General features: G+C 36.1%; 1 protein-coding gene across 4 annotated transcripts in view; it reads right to left on the reverse strand.

Moving 5' to 3' along the window:
- Positions 1-14,939, reverse strand: part of RGS7 (regulator of G protein signaling 7) — a 668,840-nt gene extending 653,901 nt beyond the window's left edge. For 3 of the 4 annotated variants that reach the window (XM_020982050.2, XM_020982049.2, XM_020982047.2), the window contains exons 1-2: positions 14,593-14,938; positions 13,290-13,417 (exon numbers count right to left, since the gene is read on the reverse strand). In XM_020982050.2, coding sequence (XP_020837709.1) covers positions 13,290-13,367 — 78 coding nt within the window. In that variant the 5' untranslated portion in view covers positions 13,368-13,417; positions 14,593-14,938. Of the gene's footprint in view, positions 1-13,289; positions 13,418-14,592 lie in introns of all 4 variants that reach the window. The other variant, XM_078156253.1, reaches the window with a different exon arrangement.
- Between the last annotated feature and the right edge of the window lie 371 nt (positions 14,940-15,310).

Consider the following 15,310-nt stretch of genomic DNA (forward strand, 5'->3'; position numbering starts at 1 on the left):
CATTCTCCCAAAACAGGAGTGCCAACTCAATTTACAAAACACGGACTTTCTCTCTGAAAACTACATTTGAAAAATAAATGTCAAAAAATCCATGGGTTTTTCATTTTCCTTGAAACCATTCTTGGCAATTATAAGGGATGAAATATTAACAAAGCACATCATTTCTAAGCAAGACACATACCCTCCAGTGACTATAGTCAACTATAGTATCATTTCAAACAAAGTAGTTGAGAAATGCTGACACTTTGTTATATATGCAAATGAAAAATAAAACAAACATTTATTTCCACAATCATTATTAAATTATGACACATTATGAGTCATTAACAATCAGCAGGCTAGGGAACTGGATTCTACCAGTCTAATACTCCAAACAATCAAAAATAATATCCATGGGATAATTAATTTACTGCGTATTGATTATTCTAATTTCTTAGCTAATAAATAGGACTAAATGAAACAAAATTAAATGGTAAATCAAGAAGCTAAAAGTTGAGCCAACTCATAAGGTGGGGTCTATATCTTTGAGAGATCTGGTCACTTTTTTAGGCTACTAGGTCTATTATTCCATTTAGTATTATTTAGGCATAGAACATAGTATTGTTGAATGTGAGAGCCATTGCGGGACCATAGATATTGAGAACTAGCTGAGATTGCACAGGCTGGTCTGTGGCACCTGTTCTGATTGGACAGCCTATTTGTATTGTCTAGTTAATTCAAGATGGAGCCTCCCCATTTGGGAGAAAAGGTGGGGGGTTGACAGCAAAGCTTAGAGTACTACCCCTTTTTAGTAGAGTACCTATATTTCTTTTCTTGATCATGTGGTCCTTGGGCTAAGAGAAAACCCTAGAGTGAATGAGGGCAGTCATGTGCTCCCAAGGAACCAATTGGAAGAGGCCACAAGGAACCATTCCCCTCTGATGACCCAGCCCCCATTGCCCAAGTCCTACCAGGTGCTATATTCATCCTTCTGGCTGAATGCTGGTGCCTATCACACCACAAATCACATGAAGAGCCCTGTTTCATTTGGACCCTCAGATTCACCAACCCCTTCTCAATAGATGCTTGTTGGGACATGGACACTCATACTGCTTGGATGAGCAAGGAGTCGCCAATTACAATATTTATGGCATCATGATGGATCACTAGGCCTCACCATCTTTTCTGACATTGATTTCCAAGGTCAACAGGGCTCCTTAGCATTTGCCCTGACACTCTGCCCTTCAGAATCCTTCCCACTCATTGCCAGCTGACCCATAACCAAGTACTGTTTATGTATTATCTAACTTGATTAGACCATAAGCTCCTTGAGAACAGGGATCATTATGCTTTTCTACTTGGACCCCAGCCCTTAACATGTTGTGTAGAACATAGTAAGTGCCTAATAAATGTATTTCCATTCCATTCCATCTAATCTCATCTTTCATTTTAGAGATGAGGAAACTGGATTGTATAGAGATAAAATCCCTAAACTCACACCATGACAGAGTAGAGACTACCACTTTTCCATTATTTCCTATCACCTCCCTCCAGGGCACTAAATAGGATAAAGGGTTCTAGTCTTTAGAACTAAAAGAAGCCCTAAAAGTCATCTAGCTCAATTCTTTTCTTTTACAGATGAGGAAACCAAGCCCTATCAAGGTAAAGCATCTTAACCAAGGTACATAATACACAGGTAATAAGAAGGACAGCCAGGATACCTTTGGTCTTAAATGGCTACTTACCTAATTCTTCACTAATATTTAATTATTACTGATCCTAATTAATCCCATAGCATAGTCCAAAATTCACTGTTGCTAATTTAAAGCAAGTGTTCTTAACCTTTTTTGTGCCACAAACTGCTTTTTTTTTTTTTACTAACTGCTTTTCCAGTATGGTAAAGCCAATGGACCCCTTCCCCGAATCAAATGTATTGATACATAAAATAAAATACATAGAATTGCAAAGAAAAGCAATTTTATTTAAATTTATAAAATTTATATTATTATATATTATAATACAATTTTTAAATATTACATGTTTATATTTTATAATAAATATTTTATAAATAAATTTATATTTAAATATAGTTATAAAAATATTTTTTTTTAAAGTTTCATCAACCCCAAGTTAAGAATCCCTGCTCTAGTATAACTATTAGGTCAATATGTGGAATTATAGGCTAAAAAGTTTCTTTATTAAAAGATTAAAATGATGAAGTTCAATCTCTTTAAATCATATATTAATGCTGTTAATGTTAGTAGTAGTAGTAGTAGTAGTATCTTAGCATTTCATGAAAATATTTGGTATCTTACAGAGCTTACGTCTGCCTTTTCAGCACCTATATTATATCCTATACTACACTGATTTCAGGCATGATCCATTTTGTTTCAGACTATAACATGGAGGCCCAGGTCAGGCCTACAAAATAGGCCTCTATTTTGCTTTTTGGATATTTTTAATAAACTGAAATACCAACATTTAATGGAAATGATCACTGAAAATAAAAGTTTTATTTTTTCATTGCCCTCATTTGACTTATTCTGTTAAAACATAATGAAGATATCTGTCTCACATGACTCTATGTAAAAGTATTAGCATTCTCACCAAGAGTGAGAACAACTCAAACTTGTCTTCATAAAGGCCTACCAAAACTCTCTGAAGTGCAAAGTAGGTACCATTTTAAATGATGCTTCTTAAAAGTGACAGTTGAATTTCCAGAACAAAACACAGAGATTGATTCAAAAGCCTCCTCAGGTATGAAACCTGCCCCATGAAAAATAAAATTCAAAGATTATGAATAGAGATAAAATCTAAGGGAGGAAAAAAACATTTTTTCACTTACATCCATCACTTACTAGGATTTTATCAACTAAATTGAAAGAAACTGTGATAAAGATTCCTTAAATGAGCTTTAAAAAATGAAGTCTAACCATTTTCTAGAGAGGAAAAAGATAAATGCAATAATCACACAAAGTTTTTGCATGGCAAGTAACACAGGAGCCTCTTTAAAATCAATGGTAGGACCAGAAGATAAAGTTCAGTGTTACTTTGTATACATGGATAAATATCCAGAAGGGAGAAGGTGATATGGTCAGATCTGCACTTTAGGAAGGTCAATCTTACAGCTGAGTGGGGGTTAGGGAGTGACTTGAAAAACAGGGCTCTGTCCTGAGCCCTACTCCTAACTCCCTATTCACTATACCTGGAGAACCTCATCAGCTTCCATAGATTCTACCATCATCTCTATTTAGATAACATATATTGGGGGTGGGGAGTAATGGCTAGGTGGCATAATGGATAGTGCACCAGGCCTGGAAGACTCCAGTCAAATCAGTCTCAGACGCTTACTAGCTGTGTGAACTTGGGCAAATCATCTAACCCTGTTTACATAAGTTTCTTCATCTGATCAACATCAACATGGTATGGTGGAGGGAAAGTTTCAATTTTCATATACCAGAGGGTAATTTTTCTCAAAACTTGACTAAAAACTTGACTCCATATTTTGAAAAACAAAACCCTATCTAACCTCTTTTAAAAGACTTCTAAGAATAGTTTATTATCCAAAAAAGTGAGAAAAATTCACTGCATCACTGTACTTTCATTTCTTTTTATATTTTTCAATGCCTTTTGTTGCATTTTCCCAGTAGAATGCTATTAGAAAAATTACCCCTTCCTAATGAAAAAAAAAAGACAGATGTTTAGATGATAAGCTATCCAGTTCAGGAAGCAGAATGCATATTTACAAAGTGATGATGACCATGACATCATAACTTATCTGGTGATGTAAAGTTTAGAGAGGACTTAACATGTGTAATTTTATCCTCACAATAACTCTAGGAGGTAGGTACCATCATTATCCTCATTTATAGGTAAGGATAGTGAGATTAAATGACCTACCCATAGTCACACAGCATATAAGTTTCTGAGGCAGAATTTGAACTCAGATCTTGACTCCAAATCTAATGCTCTATTCACTTCCACCTAGGTTCCACTAATATGCTTATACTAAAATATTTTTGGCACCTATCTGAAATCAATTCTCCTTAGGGTTTTCTTTTCCCTAAGTATTAACTAATGATTCTACAAGCTACTGTACATCATGAAGCAGCACAAAACTCTGTGTGTGTGTGTGTGTGTGTGTCTGTGTGTGTGTGTGTGTGTGTGAGAGAGAGAGAGAGAGAGAGAGAGAGAGAGAGAGAGAGAGAGAGAGAGAGAGAGAGAAAACCCATCATCAGACAGCAATGATCCTTTACCTGAGTTGTTGGGAATGGGGAACTGCTGAGAGAGATTGCTGATGAAAACACTGTCTTCTGAGTGGTGAGCATCAGTCCTTTTATTCTGCCAAGAGCATCTTGGAAAGATGCTTGTTACCTTCAGTGAATTGGAACTTGAGGATAGAGGTCAGTATTACCTTAAATTGAGAATGTAGCCTACTAAAGCTAAACAGTCCATTGTCTACTTACCTTGAATCTAACTAGAGGTTAGACTGTACTCAAAGGTAAGCTTATAGAAAATTTGAAACAGGATGGATTTTGAAGGTTATCTAGTTCAGCTTCTTCATTTTACATATAAGGAAAATGTGTCCCAGAGAGATTAAGTTACTTGACCAAAGTTATCCAGCCAGCTAGTGGGGGAATGGACACAAGAACTCATGTTCTTTCATTCATACCATTTTGCCTTACAGAAATAAATGCTGAAAAAATGGTTAGAATATTTTTTAGCAAATGACTTCAAATACAAGTGGAAGTCTGAAGTGTTTACAGAAGGATATGTTATTAATAATAATGTATTACATGTATATGGTCTTTTACTCTTTTCAAAATGTTTTCACATTCACTATCTTGAAGGGGGAAAAGCCCAGTGACATATTTCAGTGAATTTCTGCACTCGATGAGAACTTTTGACCACTTGGTTGACAGAGTCAAAAGCTATTTTGAGGTCACAGGAGGCCACATAGATTTGCATTACTCCTGACATTTTCCTCCAACTAGAGAGTGGTAGAAATCATGTCAGTTCTGTTCTGTATGACCTACATCCATGCTGGGAAGCAGCCCTTCAGCTAGCAGGAGGAAATAAGTCAGGAAGGTTCTCACAAAGATTATCCCATCAAAGAGTCATTTCTGTCATTTCCACAACTAAACTAGTCCCTTTCTTTCATAAAAAAAATTACAGCATAATGTCCTCTTCTATGCAACTTGAAATATGCATCAAATATTCCATCTGCTCCAGGGTCCTGTGAGGTAGAGAAGAAAGAGAACTGCATTTGGAGATGACCTGTGATTCAAATCCTGTCTCTGGAAATTTCCTATACATGTTATGAGGCTGCTGTATCTTTCAGGGGCTCAGTTGTCTCTTCTGTAAAAATAATGGTTAATTGCAATTATGTCTAAGGTAATCTCCAGTTTTAAATTCTGATTCTATTTTTCTTCCCAACTGCTTGATGTCTTTGATCTCTGAATAAATACCACACAATAGACCTGAGCAGAAATATTCATTTAACAACTGTTTCAAATGAAATATTTAAAGTGTTTCATTGGTGTATATGGTGACTACTCTCTCATTGAAAACATCTCTATAATTTGACTTCAAATTAGGGTACAGAGGTTGGGGTGAGATAAAGGGTATTCCAGACTCATCACCTGGGCTAGTCATTTCCCTTCTCTTATCCTCAGTTGCTTCATGTGTAAAATGACTGGATTGGATTAAGTGATCACTAACATTCCTTTCAACTCTAATATTCTATGGTTCTGTGTTCAAAGCATTAAGAACATTTGATGTCATTCACCTTCACATTCATTTGCTGTGCTTCTGTTCTAGATTCTCTTTATAATGACTTTAGCCTATAAATGCTTTCACCTGACTTCAATACTATTTTACCAAATATACACAGATGATCAAGTCTATCAATCTTATCAAATAAAAACAGGCCACAATTCCATCATAAAATCTCCATGAATCTCCAAGAGAAAATACGTCCTAAATTTGAGTTCAATTCTGAGGTCTGCTAAAGTCATTCCCTTATGAAGGGCAAGAAGTAAGAGAGCCACAAGGATCTAGGCTTGCCAAGTAGAGATTCCAAATTTGACCTGCTAGCTATATTTGGGTCAAAAGTCCTTCTCATGTCCCCCAGGAGTTAGATAATCCCAGAATCAATGCCACACTGATGTAACAAAAACTTGGCAATGGTAAGCTCGCATTCCTGATGTTTAAAAGGAGAAGGCCATTGGGTTCCTCTCTACCAGCATTCCCTAATTTTAACACAAAAGATCTAATTTCTTCCAAACATGATATTAACTATAAAACTAAATTATTCATTCATTCATTTTATTGAGTACCCATTATATTCAAATCACTATAGTAGTCACTGTGTAGATTTCAAAGGTGTAAAATATAATACAACGTACTTCCTCTTGGGGATCTCAAAATCTAGGCATGAAGGAGATAGAAAAATAACCCAGCAGAAGAAAGGATGTGAAAAATATCACGAATAGTACAATAAAAGGGCAATAAGATTTAATCTGTTTCTTTCCACAAAGACAGTGAGTGGAATTTGCTCTTAATTAGTATTAAAAATTCAAGTGTTCTAGACACTTGTTGTTGTTGGTATATTGATCCCTTACCAGTTACACAAACGCAAACACATACGCGCACACACAGTATGTAGATCTCTCTCTCTCTCTCTCTCTCTCTCTCTCTCTCTCTCTCTCTCTCTCTCTATATATATATATATATATATATATATATATATATATATATATGTGTGTGTGTGTATATACACATAAGTACATATGTGTGTGCACACATATTAAGGAGTATGAGGTGCTAAATGTAATTAGCTCAGGAGATTCTTTTTTAGAGTAAAACCAACTCTGCAAGGCTGACATTCTTCTTACTGTTGACCCTTTCAGAAGATTCAATAACTTCTCTTCCAGATGCCGTTCCTCATTCATTATCAAGTTTCACTCAAAGTAGTAACATCCAGGAAGTTGAAACCATAGCTATAAAACTGAAATCTGGGTACTCACTATGACGACTGTCTATCAAGATCCCCATGTTCCAAGTTTCTTAGTTGATTGAATTGGACACAAGGGAAAAATGATTTTTTTTAAAAGACTGCTTAATTTTTTATATTTCCTTAGGCAAGTGGGAGGGAAATTTAGGACTATTTCTTCTGAGAAACTGGGGCACTAGCTATATCACACACAATTATTTTATAATTAGGTTGACATTATGTTAAAATGGAAGTTACTGTAACCCTGACATTCAAATGTCTTTTCACTGGTGGCATAAAAATTAGAATGCATGCCAGTTATTTACATTGTTATTTTCAACAATCCTATATTTTAAAAGACACTGTAAATTCAGGCACTAAATATTTCAATCACCATACATTTCATTATTTCTATAACTATTATATTCCATTGCCCAAGAAAACTAAAAATACTGCTTTTGACAATTAAAAAAAAACTAAAAAAAAAACTATTAGAAGTCAATAAAATCCCTAGATTTTTTATTATTTCTGTACTTTCCTCTGATCTATTAGAAGAGAAAAATTGAAAGTGGGAAGACAGTGGATGGAAAAAAATCAGGCTATAAATCCTTATCTAAATCCTACAAACAGCACTGACAAACATAGAAATTAATGGCAAGGAAAGAGCTCATCCACTGAGGCCCTTCCTGTGCTGATCTCAAGTTAATTATTGTCCAATGTTCATCATCATATTATCATTCAGAAAGAGTTCCATCTGCTTCCTGTGGGTGGAAATGTCACAGACCATTGTCCTACCCTACCACAATGTAAATATTGGCAGCAATCATTTCACAAAGGAAAAACAGGTCTCAATCAATTTTATTAAAATTTGAATTATTTGAAGCTGCTCCTCCATAGGGAAAGGAAAAACAAAATTTCAAAGAAAGGCATTACTGTGTAAGTTAATTTAAAGTAATGAGTGTATCTAGTGCTTTGCCAAGAACAAGGAGAGTGCTCCACACAAACACCAAATCAGTTATTATCTACCCCTCACCCCAGCCCCAGCCCTCTGCTACATAGTTCACAGTAGACCCATAAAGCATCCAAATTTCCCTCACCTGATTTAGGAACCTGGAGAAGTAAAAAAAAAAAACCACCCTTTCCGAGTGTAAGAGTTATTTTATTTCCTAAATTGAGAGATTTACTAAGGGGCTTATGTCACATTGAGAAGAAATCTGCTCCCTATCCACATTCAGTTGCCCAAATCCTAAACAAATCATTGTTGCAAAGGCTTCAAATATGACTAAAGAAGTTTTGAAATATGAGAAAAGAGTGAGGTCTAAAGCTGTGCTAAGGTGGTTAACTCCTTATCTAGAACATAAGGCCTGGAAAAAAGTACACTGAGCACTTCTAGAAAACACCCATCTCATCTAGTTCCAGGAAGGCTAAAGTGGCCAGTTCTGACTGTCACAGTTTCTTTGAGAAATTTCTAATCATTTTACTTTGGGATTGGCTATGCCTTCACATCTATGAGTAGAATAGTTCCAAGAATGAATCTTTCTGACCTTATATAACATCTGAATCAAGCTAATCAGCAAAGAACTATGTCTCCTTGTCCAATGTGTCACTGGATGATAACTAAATTCAGTGGTTGTTTGGACTGCAAAATTGTGCAAGCAGTCAGACATAACCAGTCCATGAGCTTACTGTCCAATCCACTCCAAGGTTGGGACATTATCACATTCTTCATTTCACAGATGGTAAAGAGGAAACACTGGATTAAGCCTGCCTCACCCAAAAGCTCACAGAACATAAAAAAATAGGACTACACACAGTAGAAGAGAACCCTCAAATTTCAATCATTTCTCTGTTACTATCCCCTCTAGAAGATCAGATATAACAGCATCTCTGCCTGGGAGTTGCCTTTACCCTTACCTTGCTGTAGACACTGACATCAATGGAATTGGAGCCATAAATATTGGACAAAAGTCTTGGCTTTTGCTGTTAGGATCATAAGGATCTCATGTTTTCTCTTTCAAAATCTGCATTTGTGGCAACTCATATAATATCTAATGTAAAAACTTCATAATCATCTCAAGGTTTGGTTGGTATTTATTTATTGTTAATAGAGACAGAAAAGATAAAAAGTATGCTATTGTGAAGTTTCAGAAAAGCATATTAATCCCTGTAAAACATTGAATTAAGGAAACATTTTCAACCTGTTTCATAACAGCAGGAGTACAAACAGTTGGTGCAATGATATCAGAAAAATCTATTATTCATTTCTAATATGCCTCCCCAAGAAAAGCCAACACTTCAGCAAATATGAAATCTTGACATCAAGTTCCTCAAGAAAATCATTATCGCAAATGGTGGGAAGTCAGCTACTAGAATACGAGGTGATATGCAAGTGGGTAGTCTATTGGCCAAAGGCCTTGCCTTCAGGAATCTTGCTCTATGCTCTGGAGTCTAGTTTAGCCATACTCTATATTCAGTTTCACTTGGGGAGTTAGGGCAATATCTGGAAAGATCTCTGGAAATAATTCTATTCATATCAAGCTAGAATGGAACTCTAGAGATTGCCATCAGTCCATGTACCTCTGAAAGGCTGTTGTGTTTCCAGGGAAACCCAAAGCTGATTGTCTCTCTTTAAGAAGAGGTAAATATTAGCATTATAACAAGCAACTTACCTGGATGGAGGCTCACATGTCTCAGATGCATTTCAGTTTTGTAGAATAATAATAGCTTACTTTTATGCTTATATTTGCTTACAATAGTTTATATTTTCAAAGAATATCACATACATTATTCTATTTCATCCTCATTAACCACTCTGGGATAGAGACTACCAGTATTATTATGTTCATTTTACAGATGAGGAAACTGAGGCCAAATGATTTGCCCATGATCACACAGTTTGTAAGCATCAAAGACAGTATCTGAATTCAAGCTGCTCTTGACCCCTTTATTTCCATTAACCCATATCCCCTCTCAATATGTGTCCAAATAAGTAATATTACACATCCCATGTAATTTCCTTATCCAAGAAAAGATAGCATCAAAATTGGGGAAAACTGGTCAATAAAAAAAAATTGTCTGACAGGGATTTTAAAGCTACCTCTCATATACTGGTCTAGAACTTTGCAGATGTCCTTCAAAAGAGCTAGAGACATTATAATTACACATTATATGCTAGTTTGCAGTACCACTTTGGTTTAGTTTTATGAAATCATAATTGCTTTCCGTCAATTGCCAGTGTATGCTTATCTTTGCTTAGAAGTTAAGCTTTACATTGTTAACACATTTTTCATGAGTTTTAACTTCACCTTTAAATTAAAAAAATAATAAGCTCTGCAGTTTTTCCTAGTCTGTGGGCAGCATCACTCTACTAGCTACATTAGGATAATCATAATGGGAAAACTGGTCAAAAGGGAAGCAACAACTCCAAACATCCAATTATCTTAAATACTGCATGAGGTCTTTATTGTGTTGCTTCACTTTGTTAACTACCCATTCCTTCATCTTCACAGGACCAGTCTTTGTAAGTGGCAATGAAAATGAAGTATAAATAGCATACACAAATATATTGGTATTCTAAGTAGGAATAATTATCACAATACGAAGCTCACTAACCAAAATGTGACATATGGGAGCAAAAAGCATTGTGTGGTGCTGGCTATTTCTTGTTCAAAACACACTTTCAAGAACTGGGTTGCAACAATGAAATAAAACTGGAAAACTGATGTGAGTCACTATAACAACAATTTATCTGTCCACTTCCTCTCCTGATAGAGAATTATAAACTGTAGTGTCAGACTTCTCTTCAAATTCTTGGTTTTATTTCCTGATTAATAAGAATTTTCTGTAAAGAACTTATGAATCTGTGATGGTAAAATAGTGGAAACACCATAATGTGTGTGCTTAACTTATGTCCTTCCTAACTGTTTCTGTCAAAGTACAAATGCTTCTCTACTGTAAGAGAATATAGAATCCAATATAAGACAGAAGTATGTGTTACCTATACTTGCTGTGTCTTATATATGTACCTATATTTTTAAATTGCCAGTAGATATTAACCAGAATCTGTTTTTATTTTGTCTTATTTAATATTATCTAACAATTGGAAGTTGTGATGCAAATCACATATAAAACACACATGTATATACCACTAGACAACCAGAGAAATTCCATAAATATTAGTGATTAAGATTACCACATATGAAATGAGGTTCCTCCTCTGACTACTAAAAAGAAAGTAAAACACTTGTAAAAATTAAATTCTGCATACCATTAAACTTAAACAATGAATTAAAGAAGCCAGTCAATGAAGGAGGTGGGTCATGATGGTTATAATCCTATATTATTTATGAAAGTTTGAAAGAATGAGATTTCATTCTACTCTCTCAGAATTCATCAGTTTCTATCCATTAAGATATAGTACCATAGGAGATGATATAAATAATGCATGTTTAATTTAAAATTAATATGCAATTAATTCTCAAACTATCTTCATATCTTTTCACTATGTAATATTTTTATGGGAAAAGATATCTGAGACATTCATTATCTTTTTTAAATTGATAAACTTTACATTGCTGAGTGTTTGGACCTTTAATTTCCCAAAGGAAGACAAAAAAATGAATCTATTTCAGTCCCCAAAAAGTAACTTTTTTTAGCCAACTTTAAAGCCTTAAGTTTTAAAGTCCAGACTTTTGTATTCTACATGCCTAATACCCTTGAGAATATTACATAGTTCAGGTACTCTTTAAAGTGCTAGCCTTAGTTGAGCCATGAAAGGAAGGAAGGAAGGAAAAAAAGGAAACAAGAAAATAAGGAAGGAAGAGAAATTTTTCAAAGATGTTCTGTAACACACCTTCAACAAAGGTTTTTTATTACCTAAAGCATATCTCTACCTAGCACACAGAAAAATGGGCTAAGAGGATGGGGGCATACAATATGAACTATTTAAATTCCAAGTGGATTTTCTTTGCTTCATTTATCCAGATTGAGACAAATTATTTCTCAATTTCACCCTCTTACTTTGTATATTCATCTGTTCCTACCTCCAGCCTAAACATATATACCAGGTATAAAGTATGATAATGTTTGAAAGACTGGAGAAAAAAAGCAGTTCATTAACTGCCATAACATCTATATATCTCTGTATTAGAAAAACAATTATAACTATTTCCAAAAACTTTTCCACTTTGTATTGGGCATGAGCTAAAAGGCAAATTCAAATGTAGGCTAGATGTAGTTTTCAAATTCTCATTTGTACTCATCTTTGATAATGCCTCAATAAACTGTGCTTATACTCTCTTGCACTGCTTAGACTCTTAAAATTATTCTTATGTTCAAGTTAACCATACCTCTTTACCTTTGTTAATGGGAGTTCTACATCTTATGACATTTCCCAGAGTAAGTACTCCAGATAAAATATTTCTAAAATAACACCAGTATAAAATGCAATGGTAAACATACTGGATGGAGGACTTAAATATTGTTCCCTTATTTTATTAAGATTGTTGGTTATAGTTGAAATGAAGTCATCTAAGCAACTATTTGCAAATGTACATGGTTGTCAAACACATTTTCATCATTGTAGTTCAAGGTCTAGAAGTTTGTTGCTGATATCATTCCTAAAGAATGAGTAGAACTATCAAATCTATTTTGATATACAAAAGTTCTTTTTGTTTTTCATAATAGATTCAGGGTCATAGAAAATAATTTCTACGTACAGGATAAAATTAACACAAGGACAAAATGAACACTGGATTCAAGCTAATATCAAGTACAAGGATTAGTTGGCTTAGTAAATAAAAATAACTAATCTTCACATTCACATAGATGCCAGAAATTTTACACTTTAATTCATCACCATAAAGCTGCAGCCTAGTGTATATTTATTCCTGGAATTAAAATATTGGTAAATATTGAAAGTACTATGCATTTGCTAAAATTTGAAAGGTTTAGGTTAATCATAGCAGAGATAAAATAACTGTTAGATGATTATTTAATAATAATCATGTGTGCCTCCCAAGAAAAAGTTGGGATGCAAGAATCTGCAGCTATCATAACAGATCAGTAGATCAAATTATGTAAAATCTTCAGGAAAACTTATCTAATAAAGAATGACTGTCTAATGATATTTATTTCATCTTTGTATTAATAGAATTATTATTGAATAATACCTATTACTTTTATGTATCATATTTTTTCACATTCCTAGTATTTATTTCATTTACTTACACTCCTTACTGAGAAGATCAAACAAAAAAAAAGAATTAGACAAATGTCAGAAGTCTCCCTTTATCCAAGAAAAAGAAGAAATCCTTACCTTTCTGTACACAAGCATGTTGGGCGATTCATCAGCCACCCCATTGCTGCTCTGTCCATAATTATTTCCCTGTGCCATGTCACCCCAAATCAGAAAGGCTCTTAAATAATGAAATTATCAACTTGCCACTGAAAAAAGTAAGAGAGATCCCAATGAGACTTCTATGATTCACAAGTGGTGCTTATTTGACCCTTTCTATCTTAATTTTTTAAAAAATCATTCATCCAAAAGCTGACTTTAGAATATGTCTACTCTGGCACTGTAGTAGAAGAAAAGACAGCATACAATGAAAACTTAATGAACTATAATATTAATATAGCTACAACATACAGAAGAAGCAAGCTTCAAGTAACCTTAGTGATTATGAATAGCTACCACCTTTGGATCATACATGTTCAGCTGATTCCTATTTTAATTAAGACTTTTAAAAAAACAGGAATCACTTGAAGAAGTATTGAATCTCATATTATAAAAAAAAATAACACTTTCATCTAAGTACTGAAAAGAAGGATCTTTTTTTTCCATTACAACTAGTTGCATTTCCACTTGATTTTATTTTCCAAAAAGGTCTGTAGGGCAATATAAACCATCACCCTTTCCACCGCCGCCCCCCCCCCATACAGCTTCTCAGGTGTCTGGTCTACCCTAGACATATAAATAAGAGGTGCATATTACTGTGTAATTCACTAGCACGTGTATTTTCTCTGTTTACACCTGGGGCTCCTACAGGGAGAGAAATACAACACATTTCTGCTTGTCCTGGTCACCTAGTTTCACTTTATCTCAGTGACAGCTATCTGCTCTTTTTTGCCCCACACTACTTTAAAAAGAAGTCGGAGCATGGTCTAGTTAAATCTTTGCAGGAAAACATTAGAATGTGCCTCAGCCACAGTCAGGATTCGGCAACCAAGGAGGAGAAAACAATTCCGATGGCTACCTGGGCAATTATCAGTAGAAACCACCTAACTGTCAGAGCAATCAACAAAGCAGGAGACAACCAACCCCCAAATCTCTTTGCTTGACTCGATCACGGAAGCAGCAAATGGCAGGCGAGTCTGTTTGCCCTGCAATGAAGCCGCCAAAGCCCAAGACAGCGCTTTCAGAACCGTGGACAGCGCCACAGAAGGCGGCAACAGCCGCCCCAGCGAGAAAGCTATAGACTCAGCAGCAGCCGCCTCCCAATGCACTGCAAACGTACACGCTTCACATAGTGTCAGATTGGGGAAAAGGGTGGGGGGTGGGGGTAACAGGGAGGGCTCCTCTACTTCCTCTCCCTCCTCCCCTCTCACCACCTTCTATTTACCTCCTCGGCCAAGGTCACAGCACCGCGGCGTCTCCTCTCTGGTGCGCACTGGGTGCAGTTGAGTGTCAGCTAGCAGCAAACGGAGGAGAAATGCAATGAACCTTCATCACATAGAAAATTCAGAACAGCGCTGCTCCTGATGCCGCGACCTCCTGTCCTAGTGCCCCTCCCTCCCAGCCACCCTCTTCGGCTGGCTTTGCAGGAACAGCTCCAGCAGCTCTCTCCGTTCGTTCTTTCCTTCACTCGCTCGCTCGCTCCCTTTTCCCCAGGACTGGTAAAGCGAGCGCGTGCAGGAGCTTGAGACGCCCTGGACTGTGCGCGCGACAGCCCGGGGCAGGGAGGAGGAGAGGAGGGAAGAGAATAGTCACGTGGAAGAGCGGAGCGTCCAAAGGTGCTGGTTCTGGTTGGCGTGCCTGCAGCTGCCGCTGCCGCCCGCCGACTGTTTGCCTGCCTGCCTCCCCTTCACTACACCACCTTTCCCTTTAAGTAGGAGCTGGGCCAGAAACCCGTTGAAGTGCGTTTCTGCTCTGCTTGCCTTCTCCACTTCTTCCTCTGTATGTCTTTGCTTTTAAGACTATAGGAAGTAATGGAGATCGGAGCTGCTGAGAACAAACGGCAAAGAAAGGAAATGGCTTTAGGCATGGACGGCTCAATCCAACTGGTAGTTTTTTCTCCCTAGCCTGATTGATGTGTGCTTAGGTAGGAATTGGAGGTAATC

This window comes from Phascolarctos cinereus, unplaced genomic scaffold (assembly GCF_003287225.1).
Source record: "Phascolarctos cinereus isolate Bilbo 61053 unplaced genomic scaffold, phaCin_HiC Scaffold_5;HRSCAF=322, whole genome shotgun sequence".
NCBI lineage: Eukaryota > Metazoa > Chordata > Mammalia > Diprotodontia > Phascolarctidae > Phascolarctos > Phascolarctos cinereus.